This window comes from Gastrolobium bilobum, unplaced genomic scaffold (genome assembly GCF_033153095.1).
Source record: "Gastrolobium bilobum isolate Gb01-03AN ecotype WA unplaced genomic scaffold, APGP_CSIRO_Gbil_v1 utg1978, whole genome shotgun sequence".
Lineage (NCBI taxonomy): Eukaryota > Viridiplantae > Streptophyta > Magnoliopsida > Fabales > Fabaceae > Gastrolobium > Gastrolobium bilobum.
Genome location: NW_026897627.1, coordinates 58,516 through 70,944, shown reverse-complemented (window position 1 = coordinate 70,944; position 12,429 = coordinate 58,516). Strand labels below are relative to the sequence as shown.

The window sequence follows — 12,429 nt, the reverse complement described above, 5'->3', positions numbered from 1 at the left end:
AGTAAGCCCAATACGACGTCATTTTGAGACGGAAATCATGGTGTTTTTGTAATTTTAATTTATTTCAGGGTTATAATAGTCTTTATATTTATAATTTTTTAAGATTTCAATACCAAAACAACGTCATTTTGAGAATAAATGCAGATAACTTATCTGCATTACCTGCAGAAACATTTTTCCCTAAGATAAAAGAGAGAAAAATGTATAATTTTTAAATAAATGGTTGTGATCAAATAACATAATAACCACTTCTTCACATGAGAGGATCTGCTCCCATAAATAATTAAGATCAAACATGAGATAATATGATGTGGGAATATTCCTTCCCTTATTTTACTTATTTGGTTTACAAATTTATTAACTTTAAAGGGGTGTTTGGTTTGGGTTATATTTTCAGAATGATAGATATATGGGTAGTGGGAAACTAAGAATGCACAGTTTGGTTCGCTGTCGTTCTTCATTTGCATAGGAAACGAAGATGCATAGGAAACCAAGATACATAGCATTTTGTCCTCAAAAAGCCGACCAAGGATGTCCTTTGCGTGGGTGGTTTTTACAAAAAGCAGGACAATTTCTCCACTTCATTTTTGGTGCCAAAGACGAGCGTACCCCTTCTTTGCGCGCGAAAGGACAATGTGCAGCAAAGCAATAAGCAGACTTGTCCCTCTTGTCACTTCTCCAAACACAAAAACTTTCGGTGAGGTAGAGGGAAGCATGGAAGTGAATGGGTCTGTGAAATAAAAATTCACCATCGTCTTCTTTCTGCTTTGATTTTACAGAAAGCAAAGCATCACCAGTGACATTCGTGCGCTTGTTGTGGGAGATAACTCCGTGCAACCAAAAAAAATTTTGCCTTGCTGTTTTTGGGTGCTTTCCAGAGAAAGAGTGGCTTTTTCCTTTCGTGGATGGTTGTAGAATTTAATTTGTCATATTGCATGTAGGTGGAATCAGGTTCTCAGGTGTTCAACTTCAGGATTTGTCCTTCCGGTAAGTCTCTGTTTGGTTTCTTTAATACTGTATCTTCTGATAGTATAGCACCCAAAAACATCTCTGAGTTGCATCCCTGTTTGTTCTATATCTTATTATTTAGTGTGCCAAAGGACTGGTGTTTAACAGACATAAGAAATGTCTGTTAAAAAAAGTGAGACAACCACTTAACTGAACCACAAAGAATTGATTGAAGCACAAGGCTCCATAATAGTTCAGGAAATTGTGCCTGTGCTGATTTATTTTTTCTTTCGCTGGTATTTTAAAAATGAGGAAGTCTCCTTTTATAATCTGTTAACTCAGGTTCAGTTTAAAAATAACTATAGAAGAGAAGGAAGGTTGCTGATAGGTGAAATTGTAGTTAGTTGTTTTACTTGTTTGATACCAATTCACAGTCATGAAATTGTAGAAGAGAAGTAAGTCTCCTTTTGGTTGGAGCTCCTTAGATGAAATAACAAGATATCAGGTTGAAGAATCTTTAAAAAATATCTTCTCCCTGAATACCAAAAAAAAAAAGTGATTCTCCCAATGATGTAAACCATTTATGTGGAGTTTGGTCATTTGTTTGAACCTAGAGCTTCCTCAAACCATTCATTGCTGCTCAGTAAAACTGAACAATTGGGAGTATATGGTAGAGTGAGTTATTTTTGTTGTTCTACGCCTTATAGTGGGAGATATGCCTTTTGATAAAGCAGAGGACAAATTGCTTTGGAATATTTTGAAGAATGTAAAGTTAAAAACAAATATTTTATTTTCTATACCTTGATAAAGAATACATATTTTCTATGCCTTTTAAAGTATCACATATTATAATTTGAGGTAAAACAGACTTGCATGTATAAAGAATACACTGAGTAATATTCCTTTTCAGTAACCAATTTAAGGATTTGGATTGTAATAGTGTGAACTAACTTCATGATGTAATTATTATGATATGCCTTCAAATTTAATTTACTAATTTGTAGTTTCCCTGATTTGCCCTGGTGTTGGTGATAATTTTGTTGTTGTTAACTGATTTATTTTGTCCCTTTCATGTTAGATCATGGCCTTGGGGGATGAAATGGACTTTAATTTCGTTCTAGCACTAATTATGAATTTCCAGTGTTTGAATCAGTTGACGATGTTGTTAGTCAATCTGTGTGCTTTGTTAATACGGCACACTCAAACCACGAGACCTAAAAGGAGGAGAGTAACCTTGGATCATTGCGGCAGGGCTAGGGTTAGGGAAGTTAACTTCCTTAGAATAGTTCATATAAGTGACACTACTTGCATTGAGAATACAAGGATGGACAGAAGGTGTTTCCATAAATTGTGTGAATTGGTCAAAACAGTTGGGAAGCTTCAACCAACTTCGCATATGGGTGTGGAAGAAATGGTCGCAATATTCCTGCACATATTGGCCCATGATGTTAAGAATAGGATTATAAAAAGACAATTCATGAGGTCCGGTGAAACCATCAGTAGGCAGTTCTCAAATGTTTTACTCGTTGTGTTACGATGTCATACTGTTTTGTTGAAAAGGCCTGAGCCGGTTGCGGAAACATCGACTGATAAAAGATGGAAGTGGTTCAAGGTAACAAACCTGTTTAGGCACTAGTTGGAATATGTTTCTTACATTCACCTATATGCATGTAATATTGTTTTTTAATTTTGTGATCAAAAAATACTAGAATTGTCTGGGCGCTCTTGATGGGACACACATAAAGATAAATCCCTTGCAAGCTGACAAGCCAAGATACCGTACTAAGAAGGGTGACATAGCAACAAATGTGTTAGGGGTTTGTTCTCAGGACGGTCAGTTCATTTTTGTAATGCCTGGATGGGAGGGGTCAGCCGCAGATTCAAGGGTGTTAAGAGATGCAATTTCGTGGCCGCTCAGTTTAAGGGTGCCAAAAGGTACTGAATTTACCATGTCTACTTGTTTTTAATCTGTCCATTATGATGAAATAATAAGTAACTACTTTGTTGTTTCTATGATTTCTGTTTGTGTAGGTTATTATTACTTGTGTGATGCTGGATACATGAACGGTGAAGGGTTCCTGACACCATATAAAGGACAACGATATCATCTCACTGAATGGAGGCACGAGCCTCAACCAAGGACACCACAAGAATTTTTTAATATGAAGCACTCATCTGCAAGGAATGTCATAGAGCGATGTTTTGGGATGCTGAAGGGGCGTCGGGCAATTGTAAGATCAAAGTCATTTTATCCGGTTAAGACGCAATGCAGGATTATAACAGCTTGTTGCCTGCTTCATAACCACATAAGAAGAGAAATGACAATGGACCCTTTACAAGCTGATGACGTGAACATGCAGCAAGGTGAAGATGACATCATTGATGGCAATAAAATGATTACTCACGTTGAGTCTTCGAATGCATGGACACTTTGGAGGGATGAACTAGCGCAAAATATGTTTAACACTTGGAGGAGTCGTGCTTGAGTTTGAGTCTTTTTAAGTAGTCTTTGCTGATTAATGTTCCTCGGATATTATGTAGTCTTTATTTGGTTTAGGAAACTGTTACTATAGGGAAATTCTATCTTGTATAATTACTTGTATTGACAGCCTATTATGTCTCATGTATGAGTTAATCATTGTGTGGTTGAATTAGCGTATATGACCATTTATATCTGTATCTTCATTGTATGCATAAGTTATAAGTTATGCTGAAAAGAACTAGTAATCTTTCTTTCTGTTCATTTTGTTTAGGCATTGCAGATATTGGCTTAGATTCATTCACATTATGGCAGAAGGTAGTCAGCAATCACAAAAGAGAAGTAATCATACGTGGACCGCTGAAGAGGACAAAGTCCTCGTTGAATGTCTATCCGAGATTGGATCATGTTGGAGGGGAGATAATGGATTTAAGGCTGGATATTCCAATGCAGTGGAGAAGATGATGCACCACAGGATCCCTGGTTGTACCCTCCGATCAATTCCTCACATCACTTCAAGGGTTAAGTTGCTCAAAAAACAATATAATGTTATTCATGATATGGTTGGAGGAAACGGTGGTTCCGACTTTGGTTGGAATGATGCAAAAAAAATGATTGATGTGGAGAAGGAAATTTTCGATGACTGGGCGAAGGTGATATATTTATTTTTAAAGCATTGCATTTTTTAACACTATTTTATACATTACACTATATATAATGCAGAACATGTACTATTCGTGCAGAGCCACCCTACTGCAAAGGGTCTATACAACAAGCCATTCCCTCACTATGAAGCTTTGGGGATTATATTTGGCAAGGATGTGGCTAGTGGTGGTAATGTAGAGTTCCCGCAAAAATCAGTGAACCATTTGGAACGAGACCATGCTTTTGTTGATGAGAGTGGAACTGTATTTGATGAATACCTAGACCTGTCAGGAGACTACATACCCGCACCATTCCAGGAATCTGCCCAGCCTGACATTGCAACTGAAAACCCAATCGAAGACGCTTCAGCAGTCGCAGTCAATGTCAGAAAAGGAAAGAAAAGACAAAGGACCCCTGATCCTGTAGTTGTAGAAACTCTTAGTGTCATGAACAAGATTTCCCAAAGTTACCAGAAAACTACTGATACCATGGACAAGTTGGCAGCGTGCTTTGAACAACAGCAAGCAGTAGGCAACATGAGGATGTCTATTATGACCGAGCTTGAAAAATTCGAAGGTCTAACTGTGCCTCAGATGGTTCACGTTGCTGTGAAATTGGGTAAAGATAGCAATTTAACGGACATCTTCATGCAATGCAACGTTGGTGCAAGGCAATGCCTGATGTCTGGGTTGTTGTCTGATTACATCTAATAAAAGACAGCCGTATTTTTTGGTCCAGTTGGGATATTTTGTTACAGCCTCGCTGTGTTATATTTAAGGTATTACTATATTTTGGTAACCTAAACCTTGTAACTACCGTGCTGCTTATAATGGTACCCACATGGCTGCAGTAGAGTCACATAGAGCATCATCTAACAAGGGTCATATGGTAATGGTAAGAAACAATCTGCATCCATGTAAGATTTTAGCTACCAATGCATGTAAGATTTTGTCTTTTGGAATGGGTATTAAGTTTCTGATTTATGTATAAGCATCCATCTAATTGTACTGCATCTGTTTTGTTCCCAGGCCTTTGGTGACTTCGTTTTGGGGGCTTGAAGACAGATTGCAATGGGTATTAAGTTATAACCCATATTTAGAAGACAGATTGGGTGTACAATTCATTCAGACTTGGGGGAATTGTAATTTCAATCTGCACTTTCCATCTGTAAGTGCTGAGTACTAGCATTGATCAATAATGTCTTGTATGCATCCTCATGGACTGATTGCGATTTATTGTCAACAGGTTGTCATGTTTGGCATCATTGAGCATCGTCAAACTAAGATCCATGTCTTTACTGTCAAGCCATCATGTCTACTATCTTGGCTGTAGGGTGTATGAAATGTGTTTTTGGGTGATGAAGTCAGATTTTGTTTATCTTCTGGAATCAAGGCAGTGTGATTTCATGGATATAATATTGTCCTATTTCTTATGTAGTCTAAATTGTGTAAGTTAATATAGGACATGTGATATGTAAACAAGGTTCAAGTCACTTGTCCTTGACAGTCTGTACCCAAATCCTCTTTGATCTTTTATTTAGTAAGATGGTTATCAACATGAAAACGGTTTTTAATATGTAAGTTATGGTAATACTGTTACTATATTAATGCAACATTTTCTTCCCTGTTTGTGCTTGCTGCCTATTATGAATGAGTAATATCAAACAGAATTAAGTTGGTTTATTATTTCAATCCAGTAAAAGAATGCACAGCAACACTTCTCAATGAACAGCAACACTACTCACTATATTGAATATTCGATAACTGAGGATATAATCCTCTTACAACATTAGCAAGGAAGTAATAACATGATTCAAAGTACACTATTAGGACTGTGTCCTTTACAATCCGAATGACAAGCAGCAACAATTAATTTTTTATGGGGCTGTGAAATCCTTATAACCCTCTATCTTCTGCTTAAGTGGGTCATGATTTGTGGCCCGTACCCTCTTCGTCATCTCCTACCCATAAGAAGCTTTCAATTTGGTTGCATTCAGTTTCTAATTAGAAGAGTCCAAGTCATGCGTCTCCTAACCTGGCCAGAGGAGAAGGAATGGAGCCATCTGATTCAGTGAGCAGTGGTGGTTTAGATGTTGTTTCTGATTCAGCAAGGCGTGATTCAGGGTCTAGCTCTTCGAGGGATCCTGAAGTGGAAGAAGAATATCAGATACAATTGGCTTTAGAGCTGAGTGCAAAGGAGGATCCTGAGGCTGTGCGGATTGAAGCTATTAAGCAGATCAGTTTGGGATATTGTGACCTTGATTCAAAGTACACTAGTGGCGATGGGACTGAGCATTCCAAGTGCTGCAACAGCAATTCCATACATGGCAGCAAGGCTGAAGCTTATATAGATAGCAACAGCAATAGCAAGACTGTAAATGCTCACTGATTTATATCCCAGTGCCAAACCAAAAATCACATTTGTTGCAGCGCCAGTCCTGCAGGAATCTGTGCAAGTTATAATTTGCATCATGAGATTGAGAAGGCAGCTCACTTGTAAGCATTGCTAGTGTAGTACTCAATAATATACCAATTACAAGTCCAGCCCATAAGGCAATTGCAACACAGAAGTTGAGGTGCCTGTAATTATGTAATTCATATGATTACAATTGAATCACATAAAGACAAAGCAATCTACACATGCAGGCAAAAGAAGGAGGTTAATTGAAAATCGGTCATACCAGTTTTTGACAACCTTGTTGGTTCCAAAGTTATAGAGGATGAATTCTGATGGCAAAGCAAAGAAGGTGACTATGGCAATACCAGCAGTCCATAAGATTGTAGAGATAAGAAGCTGCCGTTTCAAGGATGGTTCTATTTGGCTCTCATTTTTTATTTCAAACAGATCAGTTGCAAAAAGAGTAGTAATCAATCAAACCAAAGTCTGTACCCATTGAGCTTATGATAAGAGGATAAGACATAGTCGTGTAGTCTTGATTCAGTCCAAACGAGGATATGCAACATTGTCTCCTACATTGTCTGCAATAACCTGAAAAGATTCAGAAAATTTAGTGACTAGAAATAGAACATATATTCATTATAGTTCAAAATGATAAAATGATGACTTCAGTTTTTCAGAAATTGTGCATCAGAGACACAAGATTTATAACTAGAAAAGGAATATTCAATAGAAGATAAGAAAATTGTGTGCATGGAATGACAACTTATCAACCATGAAAATCTTCCAAAACTTCCACAACAAATAGGACTTTTTGATGATGAATGGAAATGATTACTAAGAAAGGAATAAAAGTAAATACAGCTGCTAGTATTCCCATTAAACTTCCACAGAAAGGTTGCATGAGACAACCAGATGAGTCTCCCATGTTTCTCTGCAACATCCAAAATAATATATTGTTCCATATTTTGTGTAAATATCATCCTCGACAATAAATAGAAATCACCAAGCTCAGTCAAGTTTGCAACAACAGAGTTCTTAAATAACAACTCCTGCTTTTCCCACTTCTAGTTGTCACTCCACAGCAACAAGTCCTGCTTCTAGAACTCAAAGCTATGCAACTGCCAACCTAAGTGAAAAACCAATTAATTTCACACCCTGGAGTTTTACTGAACATTGGTTTCATTGTGATGTTGTGTTTAAGTGTGGGGGTTTGCCCGAGACGGACAAAAGTTTAAGTGTGGGGGGTGACATATGTGGTTGTACTTATGTGGTTTTTCTTCAAAAACAAAAAACAAAAAACACAAAAAAAAAAAAAAAAAAAAACAAAAACAAAAACAACAAAAAAAAAAACAAAAAAACCACATAAGTACAACCACATATGTTGAATGCATTCTTGGGGAGGGGGCTGAACCTTTAGCCATCACTGTTCCCCCGCACTCCGGATTAGTCCCATAGCCAGCTCAAAGAGTCGAAGCTCGTGGGGATACTGGAGGGAGCCAACTCGTCTCAAAGAGATAATTAGGGTTGGGTAACTCCAAAAAAAACAAAAAAACAAAACAAAACAAAAATGTTTATCTTTTCAGTATCTTTGTTTTATGTTCTTAGTTTAGTTCTTAACTTTTGCTCTTTGTAAAATTCTGGGGTGTTTAGCTTTCTCTTCCATATTCATCCATACCTTTACCTCAGCCCCATTACAACCCTGCATAAAGCCTTCTTGATTTGTGCATGCATGTGTTATTAGCAGTGGAGAAGTAGAATTTAAGCAAGCCTATGGTAGGATGATTTTCTGGAGTTGATTTGAGTGATATACTAAATTAACTGATACACCTCAGAGAAAATCGAGGGCATCCTGTGAGGAACCATTTTTGTGTAATTAGCAGTTGCAGTTGAAATTGGCAAGTCTTGTGATTTGAGATTAAGAAATTTTTGTCCTGGTTGTTTTATCTGTTCAAGACTTGTGATTTTTGTTATCTTTTGTATACTTGCTAATTATTAGGAAGGATAGGTTGATCTTCACACTTTTCTTATTTCTTTGCTTTCTTTTTCTATTCTAGTTTTTGCCCAGGAGTGCAAAAAGATAAGTGTGGGGGAATTTGATAACTCATATTTTATTACACTTATTTGTTACTCTTGATTAGTATTTTTAGGATTTATTTGAATAAAATAATGATGTTTTGAGTTAATTTACATTTTTAGTTTTTGATTGGATTTAATTTATTTTCGTCAGAATTTTTCAGCTTTACGTTACTTCTGTATTTTGGCCATATCTTGGTCCACATTTGTCGGATTGACTCCGTTCTTGTTGGGTTTTTCAGATAACACAAAGGGCTACAATTATTATGTAGAGCTCGAAGCCCAATTCGGATTGGAAGCTAGTAGATTTCTTGCGCCAAGTCGGACACGTTTTGCTGAAGTTTTATTTTATTTTATGTATTTTATTTCGTATTTTAGACATATGGGCCGGTCAGAACTGAACCCTAACCCGCTTTGGGTAGGGATATATGACGGCAGAGTAGGAAACATTGTATTCATTCTGAATTTTCGTATTTTGGGATCAAAGTATTTTCTCTGAAGCGTTCTTTGCGTTCTTCATCTTTTTCTTCTTCTTCTTTTTATTTTAGTCATGTTTACTTTAGCCATGCGAGGCTAAGAACCTTTTAATCAACCTAAGGGTAACGGATTTCATGGATTAGTCTTGAGGGTCTGCGTTTATTTTAAATCAGTTTCGTTTCCCTTCCAAACTCAGATTGATATCGTGCGATCGTGGATATTCAATCTGAGGTTCGCGATTGCGATTATGGAAAGGGATTAATCATTAGATTTGATGATTAGGTTGATTGACCCTATGACCTTAAATCAAGCGGACTGATACTCTGCGATTGTATGAGTAGAAGCATCGTCTTTGATCAAATGCTAAGCGATCGCTTAGAGAGGGTTGTCAATTGGAAATAAGAATTCTGATTCGATTGACAAATGAATCACGATTCTGATATCTTCTTATCCGAGGAAAGACATCCATGGAAACCCAAACCTTAGGTTGGTTATTTTTAATTACGAATTTTAAATCCAATTTCATATTCTGCCTTTTTTATTATTCAACTAAAATTCAAACCCCCTCCTTTTTAATTTCTGTTTTGATAAATGATTTTTACCCAAGCAATTTCCTTGAGAGAGACGACTTAGGGTTTCCACTCTACTACAAATTTTCTGAACCCTAATAAAAAAAATAATTTTTAATTTGCGCGAGTTCGACAGCTCGTGTCCGTTACATACCAACAGAACATCCTATATAATTTGTTAGCTTTTTCTTTCTTTTGCCTTTGTAAGGCCCCACACCAGGCAACAATTCAATGGAGAAATCTATCTCCCGCTATGGCGGAACTCATGAATCTCCTCAGGACACACCTCGAGGAATTCCTTCACCACAGGACTGCCAGTGAGATCATCCTGTGTCCCACTCACCCAACCTCCCAACAGACATATCCGAATGCCCCTGCACTCAAGGCTCTCCTTGCCTGTAAAAAGATATATAAGGCGAAGAACTGGCTGTGGAATCACACGGAGACATCACCACTCGCTAGGCACAACAACCAATCAATCAAAAAAACAATACTTGGACAACCAATCCTTGCCAAGGATGATTTCCAAATTAGCCATCGGCAATCCTACCAGATCTACCGAGAAGTCACAACCCTCCCACTGAAACACGACATCTCGATGTACAGTGGTAGCATCACACTTTTCTCCTGTGGCGGTAGTCACCTGCAACGGTGGAGAAGCACAAACATGGGCAACTCAAGCCCCAAAGCAATCGGGGTTGCCACAAATGAATGCGTAGCCCCAGAATCAAACAAAACATCAACAACAATTCCACCAATGGAAAAAGTACCTCTGACAAGATTCAAAGCTCGGTCCGGCTGCTGCCGATCTAATGTGTAAACTCGCACCGTGGCAGGTGGCACATCTGGTGCCGCTGTAGGTGGAAGGGGAACCATCTGTAATGGAACTGCACGAACAGCTGCAGCCCTCGCCGTCGACGACAGACACTCTCTAGCAAAGTGGCCCTCCTTGCCACACTGAAAACATATAGTCTGACCGTTAGCAAACGACCCCAAATGAAACTTCCCATATCCCGAGCATTTGGGAGGAGGAGGTCTCGCTGTACTCCCCTGAGTCGTAGTCCCCTGGAACTGATTTGGCGCTTGCCTAGTCGCAAACTACTTTTCTTTGCCCTGACCACCAAACTTCTTGTCCTTCCAGGAAGTGGAACTACCAGTTCCCTTCACATCAGCAACCTTGGCCCTCTTGGCCTTACTCGTGATACAGACATCCTCGATATCCTTACACTGCTGCACCAGTGTACCGAAGTCCCTCGATGCAGCTCCAGCAATATGCTCCGCAATCACCTCACTAAGTCCCCTGCGGAACTTAGCAGCCAAAAACATCAAAGTGGGCACCACCATCCGAAAGTTAGCGAACTTCACAAGTTCATTAAACTTGGCCAGGTACTCGTCAACAGACATCGAGCCCTGAACCAATCTATCAAACTCCCCCTGCTTCCTCTCTTGCGCATTGTAAGGGAAGTATCTGCCCAAAAAGCAGTCCTCAAAGAACGGCCACATCATAAAATGACCCTGCGTCTCATACGCGTGAGAGGTGTTCATCCACCACTCGTGTGCATCGCCCTCCAGCATGTATGTGGCGAACATCAGCTTCTGCGGATCAGTACACTGCATGACCCGAAAGATCTTATCCAATGCCTGCAGCCATCTAGCAGCAGCAATGGGATCAAGTGACCCGTCGAAGGAAGGTGGCTTGTGCTTTCGGAAGGCATTCAGTCGGCCATCAATAACATCACGGTCTTCCGCAGGCCCAACAAAGGTTTCCATCGCCCCAGTAAGGTGACCAGTACCACCAACATGGCTCTGGCTCTCCTCCTGCAGACTAGGTGGAGGCGGCAGCGGCGACGGCGGTGGCGGTGGTGGCGGAGGGAACTGACCAATAGCAGGACCAGCCCTCATCTCCTCCAACATGACTCTCATCATCGGCATGTTAGCCATCTTGCTCGCCTCAAGGACATCCTCGGTGGTTCTCCGATTTGCCTCGCGAACATCCTCTACGGCTTTCCGGTTCGCCTCACGAATGGCGTTCATCATTGTCACGTTGGCCAATCTAGTGGCCTTCTGGTCGGCTAATCTAGCCGCCTGCATCTCAAACAATGCAATCAGGATAGGATCGAATTGATCCTCAACAGTCTCACGTGTTCTCCCTAGAGCCATGTTGGTGGTACTGGTCACCTTACTGGGGCGATGGAAACCTTTGTTGGGAACTGACCAACAGCAGGACCAGCCCTCATCTCCTCCAACATGACTCTCATCATCGGCATGTTCGCCATCTTGCTCGCCTCAAGGACATCCTCGGTGGTTCTCCGATTTGCCTCGCGAACATCCTCTGCGGCTTTCCGGTTCGCCTCACGAATGACGTCCATCATTGTCACGTTGGCCAATCTAGTGGCCTTCTGGTCGGCTAATCTAGCCGCCTGCATCTCAGACAATGCAATCAGGATAGGATCGAATTGATCCTCAACAGTCTCACGTGTTCTCCTGGGTCCTACCATGACTCTGCACGAGTTACACAAATTATGAGTTGATCAGGCCCATGCAATGTGATCACATATGCATCATCATGATAACAACCCAATGCAGCAACCACACAAGACAAGACACAACACAACATCCTAAATTATTGCAATACATACAGGCTTTTCCCTAGAACCTTTGCTCTTATACCATAAAATGTAGCACCCCGTGTTAACCCGGTTTGTTAACATGTATTAAGCCACGCTTAATTTAAAAATGAGGAATATCTTTTTCTTTTCAATTATGACGTCATTATACTTAGCCAAGTTGATTACTTAACCATTTTCATAAAAACATCGCCTGTATGAATATTGCAAA

At 39.6% G+C, this 12,429-nt stretch overlaps 1 protein-coding gene across 1 annotated transcript; it reads left to right on the top strand.

Annotated features, from left to right (window-relative positions):
* The first annotated feature begins 2,344 nt into the window (after positions 1-2,344).
* On the top strand, positions 2,345-3,434 carry LOC133308731 (protein ALP1-like). Its single transcript, XM_061509417.1, has 3 exons — positions 2,345-2,560; positions 2,658-2,883; positions 2,980-3,434. The coding sequence occupies exons 1-3, from the start codon at positions 2,345-2,347 to the stop codon at positions 3,432-3,434; spliced, it is 897 nt and encodes a 298-aa protein (XP_061365401.1).
* Positions 3,435-12,429: the final 8,995 nt, after the last annotated feature.

What these genes read in the sequence shown, in the direction of transcription:
- LOC133308731 (XM_061509417.1), top strand. Translation starts at nt 2,345, where the DNA reads ATGGGTGTGGAAGAAATGGTCGCAATATTCCTGCACATATTGGCCCAT. An exon ending in AAAGATGGAAGTGGTTCAAG is followed by an intron (nt 2,561 to 2,657) that starts GTAACAAACCTG and finishes AAAAAATACTAG; the next exon opens with AATTGTCTGGGCGCTCTTGA. An exon ending in CAGTTTAAGGGTGCCAAAAG is followed by an intron (nt 2,884 to 2,979) that starts GTACTGAATTTA and finishes CTGTTTGTGTAG; the next exon opens with GTTATTATTACTTGTGTGAT.